Source organism: Typopeltis vanoorti, chromosome 1 (genome assembly GCF_054136105.1).
Source record: "Typopeltis vanoorti isolate ZY-2024b chromosome 1, IOZ_Tvanoo_1.0, whole genome shotgun sequence".
Taxonomy (NCBI): domain Eukaryota; kingdom Metazoa; phylum Arthropoda; class Arachnida; order Uropygi; family Thelyphonidae; genus Typopeltis; species Typopeltis vanoorti.
The window spans coordinates 179,124,809-179,148,977 of NC_143549.1; the positions used below are offsets into that span (position 1 = coordinate 179,124,809).

A 24,169-nucleotide genomic window follows, 5' to 3' on the forward strand; every position below is an offset into this window, starting at 1 on the left:
ACTAATTTCAAGAATTCTGAAGAAATATGATTTAACAACCACTTATATACCTATTAACAAAATATCCACCTATTTCCCCTCTTCTAAAGATAAACACTCAGCTATGTCTCTGCCTGGTGTGTATCAAGTTCCTTGTAACTGCAATCTGTCCTACTTTGGACAAACAGGATGCTCTATAGAAAAAAGAATTCAAGAACATCAATCATACATTCAGCACAACAAATCCGATAAGTCTGGATTGGCTCAGCACTGGATAGAGACAAGCCATAAATCCTCTGTTCCAAGACTTGCCTTCTACACAGATGTTGCTATAAATTTGAATGCCTATTTAAAGAAAGTGCTGAGGCCTTACTTCAACACCCTAACTTGAATCGAAATCACTGTATTTCCTTATAAAAATATGGGAAAGTTTAATCAGGATAACACATTAATTTTTTTTTTTTAATTTGAGACTTGTAATTCCTACATTAGTCTAATGTTATTCATAAATTAAGATTATTACATGAAATTATGAATTAATACCTAAAGTTTAATCATCACTGATGAAATTTTTCCTCTCTGTAACACTTAGCAATGTAACATCATCCGACTCGTTCTACTTTTAAATGATTAATTGTTGGTATTCCACCTTGTTAAAAACTGTTCCTATGTAGCCACTGAAGATAGTCTGTTATTTTCAGACTGAAATATTTGGCAAATATTAAAATAATCTAAAATATTGTTCTACCCAACTTTGCATTATTGGCAAATAACTGAACAGTTTCTCTCAGATCCTCTCCCATATCTTTAATGAAAATGATTAAACAGTAGCGGTTCAAGAACAGAACCCTGTGGCACACCACTAGTCACAGGCCTTCTTTGGACTCTACTCCTGAATCAACTACTCTCTGATATCTCTCCATCAACTACCCTCCTATCCATCTCACCAACCATATATCAATCCCCATGTGCTGCAGTTTGCTGATTAGAAATGCATGTGGTATCCTGTCAAAGGCCTTTGCAAAATCCAGCAGTATCACTGCAAACCATTACCTTTATGCAACTCAGCTGTCACTGTATTATAAAACATGAACAAGTTACTGAGGCATGACCCACCATTCACAAAACCATGCTGCCCCCCCCCCCCATACAGTATCCCACTTCCATTTATCCATTCCTGTATTTTACTCTTGATCAACTTCTCCACTACTTTGACAACTCCTGATATGCTGATCGTCAGTAATTTGCTACATCAGTCTTGGAGCCTCGTTATGCAGTGGAACTATTTGCCCTTCTTTCCACCTTCTCAGGACTAACCAGAGCTGAGACTTAGATTAAACAATATGGTCAGGGCACTGACAATTTCCTTCTCTGCTTCATGCAAAGCTCGAGCTGATATACCATCCAATCCCACATCTGTATTCACATTAAGGTTCTGTAATATGCTATGCACCTCCATTTCATTTACCTCAATTCCCATATAGGCGCCATTAGCTCTCTCATCCCTGCAATATCACCACCTGGATGATATACTCTTGCAAAATGTTCGCTTAGCAATTCTACTATTTCAACTGATTTGGTTACCTCCCTATCATTGGTATTCCTTAAAATCATTCTGCTGTATACATTCTTTCTTTTACTTGCAGCATATCAAAAGAACTGTTTGGGATTCTCTTTGGCCTGCTTTACTAACTTCCTTTCATAATTTGTTTTTGCCTTTCTTATCACACTAGTTACCCTTTTGGCCTATGCCTTGTACTGTTCATGTGCCTGAATGTCACCTTTCTCCTTAAATTCCCTGCACAGTTGTTTCTTTTCATGCGGCTCCAGCCTGATGATGATGTTCATCCATTTAACTCCTACTTGATTTACTCTCCTGACTCCAGGTATGCAGTCTGCCATTACCTCCTTCAAACACTTCTTAACCGCTTCCCATGCACTATCAATATCCAGCCTTCGCAGTTGCATGTGCCGTGGCACTGATCCTAGCAATCTCCTAACTGAAAATTCCATACATTTGGCCACCTCTGAGGTCAAGATCATATGATCACTCTCACCAATTGGTGGCAATGTGGTCATATTCGTCATATACAAATTCTCAGATGCAATTACTAATCAAGCACTCATGAACTCCTAGTATATATTCCATCATATTCTGTCTCATGTAATTATCCTTTAGCAACTGCATTAATTCCATTTCCTTCCTCCCATGTGTCCTCTCCTCCTTCCAATCTATGTTCCCATAGTGTAAATCCCCAATAATAATTACTTATCTTCCTATTATTGAGTCTATTTTCCAATGCATACTATCTCCATCTTTTCCATTGACTGGTCATAGCAGCATCCAATTGTAATTTTGTTCTGCTAGCTCCATTCTTACACCATATAGCCTCAAATGTGCTATTTTCACTGACCTGCAGTTGAACTTCTACTCTTTAGTAGAGTTCTTGGCTATCATTAATAACACTCCTCCCTCCCCCCATTCTTTTCTCTCTATCCTCCCTGAACACTATACCCCTTTACCTTTTATCCCACTAACTAATATCATCTTCTGTTAACCATGTCTCACTAATAACCTTTGGCCTGGATGAGCCAACCAATGCCAAAAATTCCTCCTGCTTGTTCTGAATGCTCCTGGCATTAGTGTACATAAAGTGCAAAAGCCTCTTAGGCCCATCGCTATCCTGACACTTTATACCAACTATCCCATTCTGGTTGTTATCAGTGGTACTAACTTAGGCACATTCTTAACTCAACAGCTTCAGTGATGTCTGCATATCCACTCAACAGCTTACCCCCCACCCCCTAAAAGCTCTAGTTCCCCTGATTTTGCACATCCACTTTCACTTCATTCAACAACACTTTCTCAAGTCTCTGAACACCAAATCCATTTAGATGTATACCATCCTTCTTGTATAAGTCCTTTCACCCATCAAACTCATTCAATACATCCGCAAACTCCACACCATTCCTTTCCTCCTGCATAACCTAATTGAGTCATTTGCTATTTTAGCCCTCCTTCTCAGCTCTAATCTCACCAGCAATAGACTCACTATCTTAACTCTCACTCTTTTCTTTTGCTACTTACAATAACTTTTTCACCTCTCTCATTCCATACTTTCCTCCTTTTAAATCATTTGTTCTAAGCCACTACAATCATTTCTTTCACCCTATCCTTTTGTGCTCTAATAGCCTCACTAACATCATTAATTTTCACACCAGGAAAGTGCAATTTCGTCAAATTCTCATTGGTTAAGCCCTCATTTTTCTTATCTCACATTTCTTTCTTTCTGTTATCAGATGATCCACTTGCCAGACATTTTTGCATTCGCTCCACCCTATGTACCACTCTGTGCAAATGAGCTATCTCCCTCATTGCAGCCAACTCTTCATTTTTTCCATCAGTCATACTAATCTTTTGTTCAACACTTTTTTTTCTCTCTTCCCCCCCCCTACATTCTTGCTTTCATTAACTTTTGCTTCTACATTCTTGCATTCTTTCACTCCGTCAGTTTCACTAGCTTTTGTTTCCTTTCCATTTCTTTCATTTGCACCATCTTTTATCTTTTCCATCTGCTTCGCATTTATTGTGTTGTGGTCTAATAATATATTGCACTTCCTACAAATCCATACCTTCCCTCATTTCCCATCCTCTTTTCACAAACACATCCCTTACACTTCACCATGTATACATATTACACTCACAACATCAAATCAATTTTGAAAAGTCTATTTCATTAATGCTACTTGATTTTTGCAGTCCTCATCTAGTCGCACTGTTCGATGCCCGCATGGTTGATCTTGTGAATACTGCCACTGTGTTCTGTTTAATAAATAATAAATCTAACAATTTAATAAGTCATGCAGACACACTTCATTCTTAAAAAAAAAAAAAAATAGTACAACACTCAAGAAATATTGCCGATTACTACTCAAAATACACTTCTCTTTTGAAGCTCCTTACCAACACTACATGCATTACCCATATTTGCCCATATGGGATTATGCATTTTGGTGATACTCCATTTGGTGTATCACCAAAATGGGAGAGGGAGAGGCACATTGTTAAAGTGGCTAGAACAGTTCAAAGTTATAACTGGTTATATGAGCAAATTTAATTCCTTACTCAAAGTGATATCGGCTGGGATGAAGCCACTATAAAAAAAAAATTGCCAAATTCCTAGCTCATCTTTTAAGCTCTGCACTGGCCACAAATTTGTCATAACAAATGCAATTACTTCACTCTTGGTATCTTTTTTGTGTCTCTGGCTCCCACAGATGAGATCTCAATAAAGGTTGAAACTGGTCTGGGTAGTGGTCCTTCCCATAATGCATAGCATTATACATGTCCTAAGGACATGTGCCATGCATTATGGGATACAGGCAACTGATGTGAAGTCATTAGCCTCTATATATAAGTAGCCTAGTCGTGAAGTTACTTCATGTGCAAACTCAGTCTGCTTACACTTGGATAAAGGATGAAACCAAAAAATAGAATTTCTTAGCATCTTTAATTTATTTAATGCAAATTGGGAAAAGCTTCCCTTGTCTCACACATCCATTCAAATAGAAGAGTGTCCAAGTTTAATGAGTAAAGTTATTCTGCAGTACAATTTCTTGGAAAATTTCTTGCAGTTATAGCTACCAGCTTAAAAGTTTTATTTTAAGTTTGAAATATATATGAAGAAACCAGATGTGCTACTCAAAAAAATGCTGAAAAATTCATTTTCCTACATCATGATTTATAATGAATTCATTTTGATTATTAAATCCATAATTATGCACTATATTTCCCAGTTTCAAATAAATTCTATTAATATTTTTTTTTTTTGAAAAAAGTAAAATCAGAACAAAAGTTCTGATTTTTACGCAGTATTGTTTCTTAAATACAATGTTCTTTATGAAATTAAATGATAGTTTTATTATATCAAAATGAAGGATATTATGGATCCATCTATATTTTATAGCCAAATGTAGAAAGAAAGTGAAGTTTCAACAATTTACCAGCAAGGTTATGAGAACGAGATTGGTTGCCTTTTCTGCACTATTTAAATAATACAAACTCTAACCCACAACCCATATATTCACCTTTTATTAATGCACTGAGCAAGTTTCATCAGGCTTTGAACTGACCAAGTTAAAAAAAAGCAGAAGAGAAGACAAAAGCTCATTCAATATTGTAACAAAACTATGTCAGAAAGTTAAATTCATCCTAAATGATTTCTAGGTGGGTACATAATAAAATATTAACCTATAGAGCTAAAGAAGCATATATTTGTCTTACATAGATACTGTAATAAAATATTACAGATTCATCTATATTTTGTAATAAAATATGAAAATAAGGGAAAGTAAGAAAGGTAGGAAATTTTTCTTGATAAGGTTATGTTCATACAAACTCATTGGTAAATTTTTAAAAGTTTTAAGGGTTTTTTTTTTTTTATATATACATTTGACTATAAAATATGAATGGATCCATAATATATTATGGATCCATTCATATTTTATTATAATATTTCCCTTATTTTAAATTGAAGCATCTCTCTGTTTCTATACTTAAAATTTGAGTTTTTTTTTTGCTTTGCTTTTTCCAAATTATATTTAGGAAAAGCTTTATTTTAACTTAAATATAAAGAGCCAACAGGCTTCATTTTTTATATTTAGGCTTTATTTTAAAATTTTATTTTCCCCATTATTAAATAAAAGATTCTAAAAGTCTTCAAGTTGGCAATGTAAATAAACAGAAATAGGAGATATTAAAGATGCATGCTTATTTCCTAGCCGAATACACAGACACACACACACACCTTTTTCTCAGCCATTTTCAGTCCACTGCTGGACAAAGACCTTCTCCAGCTCTTCCCACCTTTCTCTGTTCTGGGCTATGGTTGACCAATTGTTTACAATAAATTTTGACAGTTCATTGTTCCCATCTTCTTTTAGGACATCCTCAACCTCATTTCCCTTCTTTTGAAATCCACTTTGTTAGTATGGTGGTCCATCACTTGTCTTCTCTTCTGGATGAAGGTCTGGCCCATTTCCATTTTAGTCACTTGTTGTAAAGAATGATGTCTGTGATATGAATCTGGCTTCTTATCCAGGTATTTTGTTTCTTATCTCTTAAAGTGATACCTAGCATCAGTTGTTAGTTTATTTGTCAGTGCTTTTGTCAGAGACCAAGTTTCACAACCATATGTGATGACTGGAAGAATACACTGGTTATATGTCTTACTTTTAAACAGAGTGGGACATCCCTGTTTTGAAAAATACTTTTCAATTTTCCAAATGCACTCCAGGCCAGTTGAGCCCTTCTGTTTATTTCCTGTTGGAGTCCACTGTTTAGATCAATGAGATTATTATTATTATTATTACATGACACCTCCAGGGAGTCCAAAGACTCATCGAGGGAGGGCACCTACTCCACAACTCTCCTCCATCACCCAAACCAACAACTACAACTAACTGTGACTAAACCAATGCCATCTACTACCTCACACCACCACCACTAGTATTTCCACAAACAATCACAAACACTCATGCCCATGGTGGGATTCGAACCTGTGGCCTTTTGGCTGAAGATCGGATATGCTAACCACTTGGCCAACCAGGCCAATGGATGACCTAAATATGCGTATGAAGTGACTCTTTCTAAAAATTAGTTTTCTTTTTTTTTTTTTTTGGTGCTACAAAATGATTAAACATGATTTTAGTTTTTTCTCTGTTTATTTTTAGACCAGCTCTTCTGTTATATATATATATATATATATATATATATATAACTTGGAGAGTTTCGAATAAAGTTTATGAAAATGCAATTCTCAGCATCAGAGTTTTAACTTGCAGCAATTGAAAACTTTCCAAGTTTCTTAAGTAGTGCATAAAATATGAATTGATCCGTTTAGTTTACAACACCGAAATGAATATATTTAGGTTCTTTGATAATTACTCTTAAGAACCAACTGCTGTTCAATTATTAAAAATACAATTCTCGGAAAAAAATTGCTTTAGTATTGAGAAGATTCTTGTTATTTTAAGGTTTCTGCCTGATCTCCGATTAAAACTAGCAGTTTGCAGTTGGCAGGCTAGTGAAACCTTATTAAAATAACTAATAAAAGGCAAATATACAGATTCCTCAGCTGTGCATGTCTTTTTAGTACTGCAAAATAAATCAATTCCAATGGTGGAGATTGTATTCTCCAGCACTGGAGTTGCTTTCCAGTCAGTTTTTGAAACTTTCAAAAGTTAAAAAAAAATGCATTACACTTCACCTAGTTTTTCTTTATTCTGCAATTTGGATGAAGTACTGAATATTCAAGCTAGAGCATAATTAAATTCTAAACACTGCAAATTAATATAAACAATAAAAAAATATACATTAAAAATGATCAATTTTTAATTGAGTATTTTTTTTGAAAAACTTTTTTATAAAATTTAATTCATTATTTAAGTTAAGGGATATATATCCCATATCGTTTCTTAGCCGAATAAGAAACTCGAAGAGTTTCATGCTGAACATAGCAGAAACTATATAAAGTTCGGCGATCCCAGGTGTAAGCAAATACCCGGATACTGCAGCAACTGACCCTTAAGTAGTGCAAGCTGAGGCAACTCATGTCTAAGGTGGAGCAAGCTCCGATCACTATTCTTGATATTTACCCATAATGTGAACTTAGCTCCTAGAAGCTGTATTACTGTTCACATTATGAGAGAAGGTCACTACCCAGACTGGTTTCAACCTTTATTGAGGTCTCATCAGTGAGTAGGTAGTAGACCTAGTTAATATCAAGTTTGTAGCGAACAGAACTTACCACCCTTCTATGAGTATTGCCAAAAGGTGTCCTAATAAATTATTAGACATATGAAGAGCCAAAGGCTTCAATTCGGCGACATATAACTTGTTTAAGTTAAGGGATATATATCCCATATCATTTCTTAGCCGAATAAGAAACTCAAAGAGTTTCTACTACATATAGTTTCTACTATATTCGGCATGAAACTCTTTGAGTTTCTTATTCGGCTAAGAAATGATATGGGATATATATCCCTTAACTTAAACAAGTTATATGTCGCCAAATTGAAGCCTTTGGCTCTTCATATGTCTAATTAATTCATTATACTTCAGGTGAATATTCAGTGCATCAGTCAACTTGCAAACTGAATATTTGGTATTCAGTGTTTCAACCAAATCCCAATTTGGTGCATCCATAATTATAATCATATACAATGAGTTTTTCACCCCTCCTTATCCAGCATATTTAGTCACTATATCATAAAACATAGGCACACTGTTAAAGCAAGACTTATCTTTTACAACCACATGCTGCCCACTTAAGAAAACCTTATATCCATCAACCCAATCCTGTATTCTATTGCTAAAAAATCTCTCCCATACCTAAACCACTACTGCAGATATATAATCAGATACATCTACCTTTCATGAAATGGCATTATTTTGCCAATCTTTCACTCTTTGGACCATCCCTACTATAACTCATTAAAGAGCCGATTCAACAGCTGTATTAATATTTAGCCTTCTCAATACATCATACACCCAATTTATTTCTTCTGGTCTGTAGTAATTTCAAGTGGTATAACTTCCATGGGGCATTCCTAAAACTAATTAATTAGATGACAAATACCTTTATCAAAATGTGTATTGCTTTATAATTAACACACACACACACACACACACACACTTCAAAGAAAACAATCACTGTCCTTTTCCCTTAGAGCATCCCCCCATCTACTCTTATTGAATAAAACTATACATTGGGGGAAGGGGGGAATTGAAATAGAGAGACAGACAGAGACAAAAAATAGGGAAAAGAAATATGTATCAATTTATTATTATTATTACACCACACCTCCAGGGAGTCCAAAGACTCATCAAGAGAGGGTATCTACTCTACAATTCTTCATCTCACTACTCCACCAACCTTCATCATCTAACACAAACGCCATCTACTGCCAACTAACACCACCAGTACTTTCACAGATAATCACAAACATCCATGCCCACGGCGGGATACAAACATGCAGCCTTTTGGCTAGAGAGCGGATATGCTAACCACTCGGTCAATATCATGTTTGCATAATTTCTTTCACAAGGAATTGTGCAAACATGAAATACTTATCTGAATCATCAAATTTAAATAGAAAATATACTTACCTGAAGATGATTCTTTTAAGGAAATTCAGCATTTCAAAATGAAAAAATACCCCAACATACAATTAATTTTTTTGGGATTAATTTTTTTTCTTTTTAATACCAATGACTAAAATCTTACCTCTTCTAGTTCTTGAACCCTTTGCCGTAATTGCTTTAGAGTCTCTAGACTATCTGCCTCCTTAAGCTTCACAGCTACTGCTTCTTCTTGAAGAGAAGAGAGAATATCTACAGTTTGTGGTTCCAAGGAAGGAGGCTGGGAATTGATCTGCAATTAAATGATTTTATAGCAGAAAAAATATATATCCAAGATGATCCTTATAAATCTAAAGTTTTTGAAAATTTCTAATAAGGGAAAACATTTAAGAAAAACATTTCACATTTTTAAACAACGGGACATGTACATACTTCCTGTGTAGCAAACAACAAAATCATCAACTATGTTATGAATGACGTAATCTTTACATGGTGGTGGACTGGGTGAATTGCTAAAACTGGCAGCTGCCATATTGCATACAATTGACACAATATTGAGACAATAAAATCCTAACAAAATACCACACAAACATACAAAAAACTCATCAATTTGAATAGCACCAACTTAAGAACCAGTTATGGCAATAAAATAAACAACATTTTTCCTTATTACTAATACTTATTTTTTTTAACAGCTTGCAACATGCATTACCTCCATCTTCACGTTACCCGTGCCCTCTTTGATTTTATATATACTTTGTTTTTAAGTTTCTTATGGAAGAGAATGATCCAAAATTCTCCATAAATGCTAATCTCCTCAGCATTCTTTACTAGGATGAGAATCAGCTGAATTTCAATGAAACCAGAAGATAATTTTGTCTTCTTTTGTCTGAGAAAGATCTTGCTTCACTTCCCTTAATTTGATAACATTCTTCTTCTTTGCCTGACTTACACCTAGCCTTTCCTGGCACAAATATGATACAGTTTTCTCAGCCTCCAAAAAATTTGATGCCCTCTCCAGTTCAAGACAACACCCTTTCTCAATTAAACAACCTAACTTTAGAATACTACTCTCATCATATTTAGTGTGGTGTACCAAAATCCAAGAGATCCCTAAGAATTTACAACTGTTGTGAATTCTTAGGTATCTCTTGACAGTTTTCAAGCCATTTGATGATCAAGTCTAGTATAGATGCCTCCTTGCGAGGTCTATAAATCATGGTCTCCTTTCTGCCCTTTGTGAGTGAGTTGCCAATTTCTCTGGACATCCACTGCATGTCAGAGTTTCATCTCATTTTTCTTCATTCAACAAACACTATAGGGTTCAAATGATTCAAACTTCAAAATCTTCTATAAAAATGCCTTAAGTAATAATTTCCTCAGCATTCTTCAGTAGTCAGTGCTATTCAAATTGATGAGTTTTTTTTTTGTGTTTGTTTGGTATTTTGTTAGGATTCTATTGTCTCAGTATTGTATCTAACTGTATCAATTGTATGCAACATGGCAGATGCCAGTTTTAGCAATTCACCCAGTCCACCACCACGTAAATATTACGTCATTCAGTAATATGAAAATAACCCAGAGAATTTCAGTACTACCAAAAGACATTCTGTTATTCTCAGAAGAAAGATCCCACTTTTTTCCTCTCTTTATTTTGATAAAATTTCTCATCTTAGTCTGATTTACAATTCATCACCTATACAAGACAACTGAACAGAAAGCATCTATAAGCATGATTGGAAGGAACTTGCATGTGTGTGAAAGAGAGAGAGAAAATCATCTATTAAGCAGGTTAACTTCTAAATAGAATGCTTGGAGAGAATTCTATTCAGAAGAGAACAATCCACTTATCCCCCCCACCAAAAAAAAAAATCCCTCCCATCACTGAAATGCTCTGCTTCTGATTTTTTTTTTCTTTTTTAATAGACATTTTCATGGAAGCTGATTCACTAAATTGGTCACCACCATTCTTCCACTGTAATAGAAGATCAGCAGCTTGATGAACAAGTCAACATTCATATACAGCTCAGCTTTAAACTTGCTGAATAAACTCGTTATCCTCTTTCACTCCATTTGTTTCTATTTTGGAACAGCTTGCCTCCATTCTGTTTTCCCAATGACTATGAACTGTAGCTCTTCAAGAAATACATTAACAGAGCCATTCTTTCTCCTATCATACATACAGAACACTGTTGTGTTACAACAGTTTTATGTGTTGTGGTTTTTGTGATCTGTGATGTACAAGATTATATATAAAGGGAGGCAAATTCCACATAGCCATGAGGATTGTTGTAAGGAATGCAGAAAACTGACTTGGACTTCTGAAATATAGCCAGTTCTTACTCTTTCTATGGTGTGCTTCATAACAAGTTCTGCTCTGTTCTGTATGATCAAACTGTATTCTGTACTACTGGATGAAACTACATGCCAATAATATGATGGTACACTAATCACACATCATGCAAATGAGAGTTGGTTGATTAAATAAGCCCTTCTACTCTAGTGATTTTGTCAAAGAACCAGGAGGAACAGAAGAAAGTCAGATAATGAAACCACCTAAAATTCAACAGTACTAATAATTATTATTATTATTATTATTATTAAACAAGACCTCATGGAGTCAAAGACTCATCTAGGAGGTCCTTTTATCTCACACACATCTCATCATACCGGGTCTTAAACACATTCAAACTCCTTGCAGACACCACACTCTCAGGCAAGGCATTCCAATCGTTCACAACTCTGCACGAAAAAAACCTGCCTCTCACTCCCCTACTCACACCCTCTTTATACAGTTTCCAGGGATGACCTCTGGTTCTCCCCTGATCTCCCACTATTCGCTGTAGAACTTCTCCACCATTGATCCTATAGCAACCCCTTACCAACTTGTAGGTCTCTATCATATCTCCCCTCTTCCTTCTCTCCACTAGTCTCTGCAAATTACATCTTTTCAATCTTTCCTCATACTCGACATTCCAGAGGTCAGAAACTACCTTAGTCAGTCGCCTTTGGACCCTTTCCAACATCTCTTCATCCTTCTGAAAACCAGGTGACCAAATCTGGGCACAATAGTCCATGTGTGGCCTAATCAAAGCCTTATACAATGGAACAAGAATCTCCCTACTTCTACACGTCAGTGTCCTCCTCATCATTCCCAGAAGTCTTTGTGTTGTCTTCACAATTTTGGCGATGTGACCCCTAAATTTTAGATCCTTATCCACTATCACTCCCAGATCTCTTATTTCCTCTACTTCCAACAATATATTCTTACCAAGCATAAATTCTGCATCCCATCTTTGTTTTCCAAATTTTAAAACCTTACATTTTGCAACATTGAACTCCCACCCCCATTTGCTTGCCCAATCACTCAATTTATTCAAGTCTTCTTGCAAGGCCACAACATCTTCACTACTCTTTATGGTTCGTCCCAACTTTGCATCGTCTGCAAACAACTGAATATCTCCATCCAAATCTTCGCCAATATCATTAATATACAAGTTAAATAGTAATGGCCCTAAAACAGATCCCTGAGGCACTCCACTAGTGACTTTCCTTTTCCTGGATATTGCACCCCCATACACAACTTGTTGATACCTATCAGATAGCCAGTCTCCAATCCAATGCACTAATCTAATATCCAACCCCATCTGCTCTAGTTTGACTGTCAACTTATCATGAGGCACTCTATCAAAAGCTTTTGCGAAATCCAAGTATATTACTGTGTATCCTTCTCCTCTGTCCAAGGAAGCAGTCACTTTATTGTAATAAGTAAGTAGATTACTAAAACACGACCTCCCTTTAGCAAATCCATGCTGTCCATCAAAGATTATACCATTGTTGTCAACCCAACTCTGGATTCTAGTTCTCACAAGCTTCTCCAACAACTTAACCACAACACCCGACACACAGATAAGCCTATAGTTTGATGCTCGAGTTCGATCACCTCCTTTATGAAGTGGCACAATCTTGCCCTCCTTCCACTCTTTAGGGACTTGACCAAGTGCAAGACTCGTATTAAAAAAAATATGTCAAGGCAGTTGTCAACTCTCTGGCACATTCCTTCAGAATATGCGGTGATATATTATCAAGTCCCACAGCCTTATTTACATCTAGTTTACTCAACTCCCCAAACACCTCTTGCTCACTTACAGTCAGTCTCTCCTCCCCATCATCAACTGCTCTTAATCTCTCCATGAAGTCACATTCACAAGATTGAAAGATCTTTATGAACTGCTCATTAAGTATCTCCACCACACATTCTGCAACAGCTGTCTTTATACCATTTCCTCCAATCAATGTCATCCTTCCATAATCATTCTTTCTTTTGCTGGCTACATATCGAAAGAACTCCCTAGGATTCTTTTTAGCTTCATTAGCTAACTGCTGTTCATACCTCTCTTTAGCTACTCTCACCAACCAAGTCACTCTCCTTGCCTGGTCTTTGTAGAACTCATGAAATTGGTTACTTCCACTTCTCTTATGCTGCCTCCACAATGCCCTCTTTCTCTGTATCGCATGCTTAATCTCTTTATTCATCCATCTCACACCTAACTTATTTAACCTTCTCACCCGTGGTATACATTTAGACATTGCATCCACTAAATATTTTTTGAAAATCCCCCAAGCTGCATTGATCTCTTTTCCAGCTAACTCCTCATTCCATGCTACACCTGCAAGCTGTCTCCTGAGCTCTTCATAATCACCCCCCTTGTAGTTCCACATATACCCTTTTTTCACAGGGGTCCTTGCACTGCTGGCAACCACCCAAGTAATCACCTCATGGTCACTTTCACCAATTGGTGGATGATTTGATACCTCATTGATAATTACATCCTCTGATGAGATGACCAAATCCAAGACCCTTAATCCTCTTGTGCCCTCTGTTACATACTGTCTGAGGTAGTTATCCCTCAAAAACTCAAGAAACTCATTTTCTTTACTTCCAGTTGCTATCTCTTCATTCCAGTCTATATTGCCATAATTAAAATCACCCATAATGATCACCCTTTTCTTATTTGCTTGGCTTATTTGACTATACATTTCACTATCACCACCATCCACATTACCAGGTCTATAACAACATCCCACCAAGTATTTGATTCTATTCACCTCTATCTCACACCATACTGCCTCAAAACCACTGGCCCCATTTCCCCCTTGCATCTCTACCTTGTATGGACATAACTCTTTCTCTATCATCAATAGCACTCCCCCTCCCTTTTTACCCCTTCTATCCTCACGAAACACATCATACCTTTCCATCTCTATTCCTGTCAGGATGTCATCCTCATCTAACCATGTCTCACTTATTCCGACAATCTCTGGGTGCACAGACGCAATTAGTGCAACCATTTCATCCGCCTTGTTTCTTATACTTCTAGCATTGGTATACAAACACAACAACTCATTTCTGGATCTACAGCTAATTCCACTGATACCACTCACTCGATGTGATCTCTCCATGCTGGACTGGGGCCATTTCCCTTTCTGCTTCTTCATTTTAGAACCCTTTGCAATTCCATCTGTTTCCTTTTGATCCCTGATCATCCCATTACTTTCCTGCCTGCACATTCTCTCACCTCCTCTTGGAGCATCCACCTTTCTCACGCTGTGTATCCCTGTCCACCCTGAGCCTCCCCGTTTCCCTGCTCCTCTTGCACACCCATTCTCTCATTATCTATACTCATACCACTCACTTCCACATTCATTTCCACTCCTTCAATCTCTCCTGTCTTACTCTCCTGCTCTTCCACATCACTCCCCTCTTGATCTGATTCATTCTCTCTATTCACTTCTCTACCTTCCAGCAGCAGTCTCTCCAAGCGACTCACACCATAACCACTCAAATGCAGTCCATCGCTCCCATACAGCTCACTTCGTCCCTCAAACTCATTCCACACATTAACAAACTGTACTCCCATCTCCTCACACATTTCAGCCAGAATATCATTCATAATCCTTGCTCTCCGCCTCATTTCACCACAATCATACCTAGGCAACACACTGACCACCCTTCCTGTCACACTATTCTCCTTTATCTTTCCAAGCAGTCTCCTGACATTCATTTTGACATGCTCTTTGTTCTCTCTCAAATCATTTGTTCCAATTAATACAATTAACTCTTTTGCTCGTTCAATGCCTCAATCACTCTACTCATTTTACCGCCTGGAAAACATACCTTGTGCATTTTATCCTCTAGCACACCTTTAATAATGGAGTCGCCATACAACGCCACTCGCTCATCTTTTGTTAACTCTTTCATGCCATCATGATTTATTTTAATAGTTTTGACCTGCATTCTCTTAATTTCATTCCGCATCCATTTCATTTCTTGCTTCATCCAATCCAATTCACCTTCTGAACCTCGCGACACATTCACTCTATCATTAAATCTTTCTAACTTTCTAACTCTCGACCCTCTCTTCTCACTTTCCCTCTCATTCATCCTTCTTTGTTTCCGTACTTTTGGTCCAACATACGTCCAACTTTCACTGTCATTCTTCTCACTTTCACTCTCACATATCTTTCTTTGTTTCCGTACTTTCGGACTAACATGCGTCCAACTTTCGCTATCATTCTTCTCACTTTTACTGTCATTCATCTTTCTTTGGTTCAGTACTTTCGTTCCAACATGCGTCCAACTTTCGCCATCAGTCATTCTTTTTTCGCTATCATTCATTCTTTCGATTTTTTTTACTTGCGGTTTCTGCACCACGCCATTTCTACTTTCATTCGTTCTCTCAATTTCGTTTCTTTCCGCCTCACTTTCGTCCCTTTTAACATCCGTTACGGTTGTCAAATCGCTCTTTTTCTTTTTTCCTGATTTTTTAACATTTTTTCGCCTGTCTTTCTCGCCATTCTCTTTCAAACGTGCACTCACGACACAATCGGTACTAGCACTTTCTGTCATCAACTTCATATTCGCATTCATCAATTCCTCGTTCAGGTCACATTTCGCACACACCCTTCTTCCATCCGCACTAAACATCCACAAATCATTTATGTAATCGAAGGAATACATATAACAGACCTCACACTTAACGAACCTACTGAAATCCAAATTACAATCATGGAATGACAATGCAGCCGCCATTTTTTTTCTCTGCAGGTTACTAGGTCTAATATTAACGTTTTCTTATTTAGTTTAAGCAAGAAAAAAAACCCCACACTAATAATATCGGTAGCGTACAACGTTTACAGCCGCTCTTACTTAAACAATTACGCATATATACTTAATTATTCCTAGTAAAACTTATCTGAATCAGGAGCTCTTCAAAGCACGTTCGTAGCGCTTGACCCACTAGCGCCCTCTCCCCTAATGTAACATGCATTAACAGAAAATATTAAATGGGTGCACTTCAAAATCCTGGCAACCATATTTGTACAGAAATATGTCCAATAGTCCATTTGTGGTCTTTTTTTTTTTTTTTCCTTACCCCAAGGATTAAAAAAGAAATCCCAAGGATCTCTTTTTTAATCTTTATTACTTTTATATATATTTTTTAATTTTTTTATATTTTTAATTTATTTTATTTATTTTCATATATACAGAAACCCTGTTCTAATCAAACATGGAACTATTTTAAGCACCTTAAGCCTACAATAAGCAGAGCAGTGGTCTCACACCAGGTGATGAAATTCATCTACCACCTAAAGAAGAGCAAACATCCATGCCCATGGTAAGATTAGAATCTTCAACCTGTTGGAGGGTGAATACATTAACCACTTGGCCAACCAAGCAAGCCAAATAACAGGATAATTTCTGTTTTGATGTTACCTGTCAGCAGTGCCACACCCAGGATTTAATCTGGAGGGGAAGTAGTTGAGTACACGATTTGAGAATACACACTATGCATCGCATATGACCTATGACTGAGCACAATGATCGCTAATTCATAAGTAGTATAGAAATAGAAAACACAAATTTTAAAAAAAAATGAATTTTAATTAGGGAAAGATTTTTGGAAAATTTTCTAGTGTTTTTTTTTTCCCTTTGTCTTTGGGGGGTGCCAATGCCCCTTATCCCTCTGGGTGCACCACTGCCTGTCTGTCCTTTATCAGTATAGTAATTTTCTAAAGGTCTTTGCCACTTTTGTCAGTGGTATTCATGCTATTACATTTGATATCAAAATATTTCATTCCTAGTGTTAAGAGAATATCATGACGTAATCATTGTTAAATGTGAACCACCACCTCTTCCAAATGTGATTTAATGGTTACCATGAGCTGCTTTGATACATTATGCAGTACTTATGGCAAGATTGTGTATCTTATGTATCTACAAAACAGCATAAGCTATATTTAATTTAGCTTTAACATCAGTGCATAAGGAAGCATATGAGGAATTAAGTAACCCTAATGTCAATAACACAGCAGGACTGAGATATCACCACAAAAGGGAATGTTCCATGGAGTTAATGGCAGGTTTGGAATACCTAGGCAAGTCCCTAAGAAGTAGAGTGAGAGAGAGAGAGAGAAAGAGAGGGTAAAAGGTGTTTTCTTTGCAAATGGAAATTATAAGATTAAGAGAAAAAATTATAAATAATTTATGTTTGAAGTTGTGATTAGTGCTGGGAAGTGCTAGCATATGGAACCAGGTTGATAACAACAGTATTCCCATCATGAATTTGTTAGAGTCGAGTTATAGAATGATACTGTGGGATAAAAATGGGAATAGAGTGACTGATGCAGTGGACATAGTAGAATTGTTCAATGAACACTTTATTAGAGTATTTCATCCTGGAGGAGTCAGTTTTAATGCTAGAGGAATTGGACAGGTTTGACGTTTAGAGGTACAGGAGTAAAGTGTGTTTCAAATACTGAGTACTCTGGATGTCAGTAAAGCTGTGGTACTGAATGGTATTTCACCACGAGTTTTGAGAGAATGTGCTAGGGAACCGACAGCGCCTTTGACCTGACTTTTCAATGAAAGTCTGGCTGCAGGAAAGGTGCCCATGGAATAGAAGGAAGTTAAGATAGTGCCATTGCATAAGGGCAGTAGCAGACTGGAAGTGTCTAATTATAGGCCAGTTTGTGTGTCATCAGTAGTTAGTAAGATCTTGGAGAAAGCAGTGAAGGACCATATACAGCAGTGGGCAGATGAGGGTAATGTTATCTGTGAGAGTCAACATGGATTTGTGAAGGGGCGCTCTTCTTTTAGCAATATGCTAGTCTTTTATGATAAAGTTACAACAACATTAGATGAGGGAAAGGCATATACTGCCATTTTCTTACACATAGCAAAGGCATTTGACAGGGTGCCACATGATAAGCTAATATTTAAGTTGCAGCACATGGGTCTGGATGTCAGTTTGGTCAAATGGATTCAGGATTGGCTATCAGAGAGTTGTGTATGATGGGGCAGTTTCAAGGAAGCAGAGGGTTACAAGTGGAGTCCCACAGGGCTCAGTACTAGGACCTATATTGTTTAACCTTTATATCAATGACAATGTCAGTGGATTGCAAGGGGATATTCATTTGTTTATGGATGATGTGAAGCTGGGAAGGATATTAGTAATAGTGCAGATGCGGCAGCCCTGCAAGAGGATTTGAATAAGGTAGATAGATGGGCAAATGAATGGGGTTCGGTTTAATGCAGCAAAATGTAAGGTCTTGAGGTTTGGAAAACATCGATGGGACACTGCATACTCTATGGGAGGAGTTATACTGGAGAAAGTAGGGAAGACGAGATCCGGGGTTGATGATTGATAGAAACCTGAAATTTAGGAGACATACTGCAAAGGTGGTGAAGGTAACACAGAGGATTGCCGCAATAATGAGAAGGACGCTGACCTGCAGAGATAAAACAGTTATCATTCCATTGTATAAGACCCTGATCAGACCACACTTGGACTACTGTTCTCAGATTTGGTCCCCGGGATTTGAAGGGGATAAATTAACTGTGGAAAGGGTGCAAAGGCGGATAACAAAGATGATTTCAAGACTGTACAATGATAGTTATGAGTATCGGCTGAGTGAATGTGGACTGCAGAGTTTGGTGGATAGAAGAAGGAGAGATGATATGATTGAGACTTTTAAACTGTTGAGAGGTGGTTACAGGGTTGACAATGGGGAGTTCTTTCGCTTGGTTGAACAGTGGGAAGGAGTGATGACAAGAGGACATCCCTGGAAGTTATGAAAGGAATCTGTAAGCAAGATGGTGAAGAGTGGTTTCTTTGCATGGAGGGTGGTTGAACCATGGAATGCATTGCCTGATGGAGTGGTGAGAGCGAGAACAGTCAATAAGTTTAAGGAGTGGTATGACAGACTGTGTTTCTTAGGTTGGACCTCCCCTTGATGAGTCTTGATAGACTTTGTGTTTCTTAGGAAGGACCTCCCACAATTAGTCTTTTGATTCCATAGAGGCCTGAATAATATCCACTTTTTTTTTTTTAAATAATCAATCATCAATCCTATGCACAAGAAGATGAAAAACCTACAGCATATCAGTGCAACAGAAAAAGTGTAGTACAGTACACTTGCCCACAACACATACAATGTAGTACACAAGATGTACTACAACGTAAAAATGCACTGGACAAAGAAGATGCATATTTAGTAGTATATATGAATTTTGCAAAGATTTTTGATAGATTGCCACACAAGTCAGTAACTAAATTGATACTGATAACTAAATTAGATGGTGGATTAGTGAGTTAGATGGGTGATTGACAGTCAGATAGGTATAGCAAATTGTATAGAAGAGGAGTATCCCAAAAGAGGAAAATGTGTCACAGAGGTAACTTGTACCTGTATGTTTAATGATACAAAGCTGAAAAGAATTATGAAGAACAGAGCAAATGTTGTGGCCTTACCATACAGAAGGATCCAAAGACTGTATGAATGGCAAGTGAGTGGATCTACCAGTTCAGTGTTCCAAAGTATAAGGTTTTGAAATTTGGTAGGCAATAAAGGGATGTGAAGTAAACTGATTGGGAAATTTTGCAAAAAGACAAGGAGAAAAGATCTGGAAGTAGTGTTGGTGGTAGATAGGGACGTCAATTTTAGGGAATACATTGCTAAAATTGTAAAAACATCATGATGGAATATGGAAATTATGAGGAGTTTGATATGTAGAAGTTATTGTTCATTATATATGACATTGATCAGACCACATACTGACTCCTATGTACAGATGGTCACCTGTTTTCATGGAGATGAGGATATATTTGAAAGGGTTCAGAAAAGATGATTAAGGTAGTTTCCAGTCTCTGGAATATGGGATATAAAACTGAGAGAATGCAATTTGCAGAATCATGTGAAAGAGAAGGAACATGATTGAGAAATAAGTTGTTAAGGAATTTTACTAGTTTAATGTGGATGATATTTATCATAGAAAGGAAGGAGATAGGAGTAGAACAAGAAGTTAACCCTGGATAATGTATAAAGAGGGCATGAGCAAATGGAGGATGAGAAGTAGGTTCTTTGTGTGAAGTGCAAATGAAACGAGCTTAAGGCACAATACAATAATAATAAAAATAACAACAAAAAAATCAGGAAATTATGACCAACTGAAGAGTATACTGAGTTTAGTGGAATGGGATCGGTTGCTGGATGGAAAGAATATCGACAGTGCATGGGAAGCATTTAAACAATACTTAAATGATGCGATATCAAAATGTCTCCCGAGAGTTTGAAGAATAAATAGAGTAGGAGTCAAATGGATGTGTAATCTTATTAATCAAGAGATTCTTAAGAAAAGGACGATGTGGAAGGAATACTCTTTGCATAAGAATGACATCCATCATGAACGTTATAAGCAGTAGGCTAGAATAGTCACAACTGTTGTATGAAAAGCAAAGTCTGAGTATGAAAAGAAATTGGCTCTGTGTTGTCTGTGTGACAACCATAAAAACAAGAATTCTATCAATATGCTGCAAGTAAAAGAAAGAATGAATATGAAAGAATAACTTCTAAATCCAGATGGCATGAGGGTTACAGATGCAGAAGAGGTCGTTCAGTTAATGAGTGCCCATTTCGTTAAAAGCTATCAACCTGGTGAACGCAACACTGAGCTCACTGTTACCTCTTCACTAGATGAAGAAACGCAGGTGTGTGACGCCGAGGTATTAGAGCTGTTGCACAAATTGAATAAGAATTCAGCAATAGGGACTTATGGAATATCAGCACTTGTGCTAAAAGAGTATTCAGCTGAACTGGCCATTCCTTTGACCAGGATGTTTAATATGAGTCTCAAAACAGGGACAATTCCGCAGAAATGAAGAGAATAGCAGTATCAGGTAATTCCATTGCACAAAGGTGGTGCAAAGACCAATGTATCCAACTATCAACCAATCAGTATCTCAGGAGTGGTGGTGAAGATTTTGGAAAAATTGGTTAGGTGGTGCGTGGCTGGAATGGATTGCCTTTGGATGTTGTGAGTGCAAGCAGTGTGAATGAATTCAAGAATAAGTATGATAGCTGGTGTGTGTAGTATGTGGCATCTCTTGACAAGTCTCTGACTCCCTGGAGGTCTCTCTTAATAATAATAATAATAATCCTTTTGTGTGATGGTAGGGACCTTAAACAATGTCTTTTCAATCCATAGTCTAGTGTTAATGATTATTCATTAAATTCCATTTGTGAGATCTGACTGTTCTGTAACCAGTTTTTTTTTTTTAAAGGAACTATTGGGTTTTGGTCATTTTAAAAATAATTTTAATAATTAATAAAGTTACCTCATCCAGTTCTTTTATTTTTACTTTAGCTTTTTCCAGTTCCTGAAGAGTAATCTGTTCTTGATGACGGAGAGCTTTCAATTCACTTGCAATAACAAACTTATCCTCTTTTTCCTGGGCATGGCTCACTTGACCTTGAATTAGTTTATTAGCCAGAAAAGAGCTTTCCTGAAATGATATATTACAAATGTTTATAAAAGCAGAGTGAGAAAAAATCATTCAAAGATCTAAAAGAAAAATTAACTAAGAAAGTAATCAGAAATGTTTGCCGCAGTCCTTAGCAGACTTCTCTTCTGAAACGACACAGAAAAACTGTTCCTTATATAAATTTAAAATGAAACAAAAAGAAATAGGAATCATAATTTTTAAATTATGATTCCCATTTTATAAAAATAGGATGGAAAAAACAGGCTTCTCATTTTTTTTAATCTTCAATAAAGGACCAAAGAGTTGTAAGTCATCTCAAATTTAATAAATGATCATATGAAATGAAAACAAATGAAAATATGCAACATATTGGAGATGTAGAATATGAATTCCTTGATTTCCTGCAACAGAAAAGAAAAACTGAAATACTCTTTGCATGAAAGGGTGAACTTTGTTGTTTACTCAAGCAGATTATTAGATAGGATAAAGGAATTATCTCATATTAGGTTGAGCATGTGGGGTAGGGAGGACAAAGTCTTTGACCTATGGTCCTGATGACTGAAGAGTTAATCTACTATTTTTTTTTTTTTCCCTTAAAATAAAGATTCAAGTTTTTGAAGACTGATAATCAGATATTGGGTTTGTGTGTTTTTTTGGTAGGCCATAAATTCTGAGAGAGCATGCATGATGCAGTAACAGATTTTTAACTGTTTCCTCTGGCCATGTGGTCACTGACTTAATTCTGTTGTTTTCTTTTTGATGTGGTTTGTATGATTGTAGTTAACCAATTGCTACGTGTAGTGGTCAAATACAAATTGGTTCATTTTTTTCAAGGTAAGCTGTCCAATCAAAAATGATGGTAGCATTGCCTTTGTCTGCCTTGGTAATAACTATTATTTTGCTATTTCTAAGAGATTTAAGAGCTAATTTTTCTGCTTTGGTTAAATTACAACTTAGCTGTTTATTGTAATTTAATATATTGGATGTTTCTATCCATATTTTATTGGCTATATTGGGATAAAGAATTTCAGACCTCTTTCAATGTGGTAGATGAAATCTAATTTGTTGACCGACAATGTTGCAATAGCATAGCCTAAAGAAAACCTTAAATTTCAGCCAAAGCGCTCCATATTTATACCTGTATGGAAAAAGCCATATGGGCATAAAAGAGGCCCACCAAAACAATGTTTTGCAACTAAAATTAGAACTAATCTTGGTATCTTCATGTAGCTTCCTTAGTGAGATACAGAACCATGTCCTTCCAGTTCTCTCTCTGTTGGTGGCTTTCCTTTGTTTCTGCATAGCCATGAGATCCTGTCCATGATCTTATATCTTGGAGCCATGTCCATTCATTTTAAAAATTTTATGGAATTTACAACTGTGTTAAAAAACTTTTTTTTTTATAGTCCATGTGGAAATGACATTTGCATCCATAGACCTAAGCCACCCAAAAAGAGAGCATTACAGAGACCTGCAGAGATAAAACAGTTATCATTCCATTGTATAAGACCCTGATCAGACCACAGACTATTGTTCTCAGATTTGGTCCCCAGGATTTGAAAGGGATAAATTAACTGTGGAAAGGGTACAGAGGGGGATAAAAAGATGGTTTCAGGACTGTATAATGTTAGTTATGAGGATCGGCTGAGGGAATATGGACTTCAGAGTTTGGTAGATAGAAGAAGGAAAGGTGATATTGAGACTTTTACAATGTTGAGAGGTAGTTACAGTGTTGACACTGGGGAGTTCTTTCACTTGGTGGAACAGCAGGAAGGGGTAATGACAAGGGCCATCGCTGGAAGTTACATAAGGAAGCTGTGAGCAAGATGGTGAGGAGTGGTTTCTATGCATAGAGGATGGATGAACTGTGGAATGCATTGCCTGATAGAATGGTGCAAGCAAGAACGGTCAATGAGTTCAAGTAGTGGTATGATAGACTGTGTTGCCTAGGAAGGACCTCCCATGATGAGTCTTTTGACTCCATGGAGGCCTGAATAATAATAATAATAATAATAAATATTCCAACTACTAACTGTGTTTGAGTGTGATTAGTAGTTGGAAGGGGGCCAATCGTTCGATGCTGTTGGCACACTCTCCCTCGATGAATCTTTGGACTCCTTGGAGGTGTCAAATAATAATAATATAGGAGTATTTAATAAATTCAATTTTATTTCCCTTACATGTGTGAAACCTGTATTTAAAATATTGTATTATGTTTAACACA

At 36.8% G+C, this 24,169-nt stretch overlaps 1 protein-coding gene across 5 annotated transcripts in view; it reads right to left on the reverse strand.

Moving 5' to 3' along the window:
- The window catches only part of LOC150110675 (ecotropic viral integration site 5 ortholog-like), a 283,516-nt gene that overhangs the window by 61,761 nt on the left and 197,586 nt on the right, over positions 1 to 24,169 (reverse strand). For all 5 annotated transcript variants that reach the window (XM_090400284.1, XM_090400267.1, XM_090400257.1 and 2 more), the window contains exons 11-12: positions 21,799 to 21,966; positions 9,267 to 9,413 (exon numbers count right to left, since the gene is read on the reverse strand). In XM_090400284.1, the coding sequence (XP_090256410.1) occupies positions 9,267 to 9,413; positions 21,799 to 21,966 (315 nt within the window). The remainder of the gene's footprint in view (positions 1 to 9,266; positions 9,414 to 21,798; positions 21,967 to 24,169) is intronic.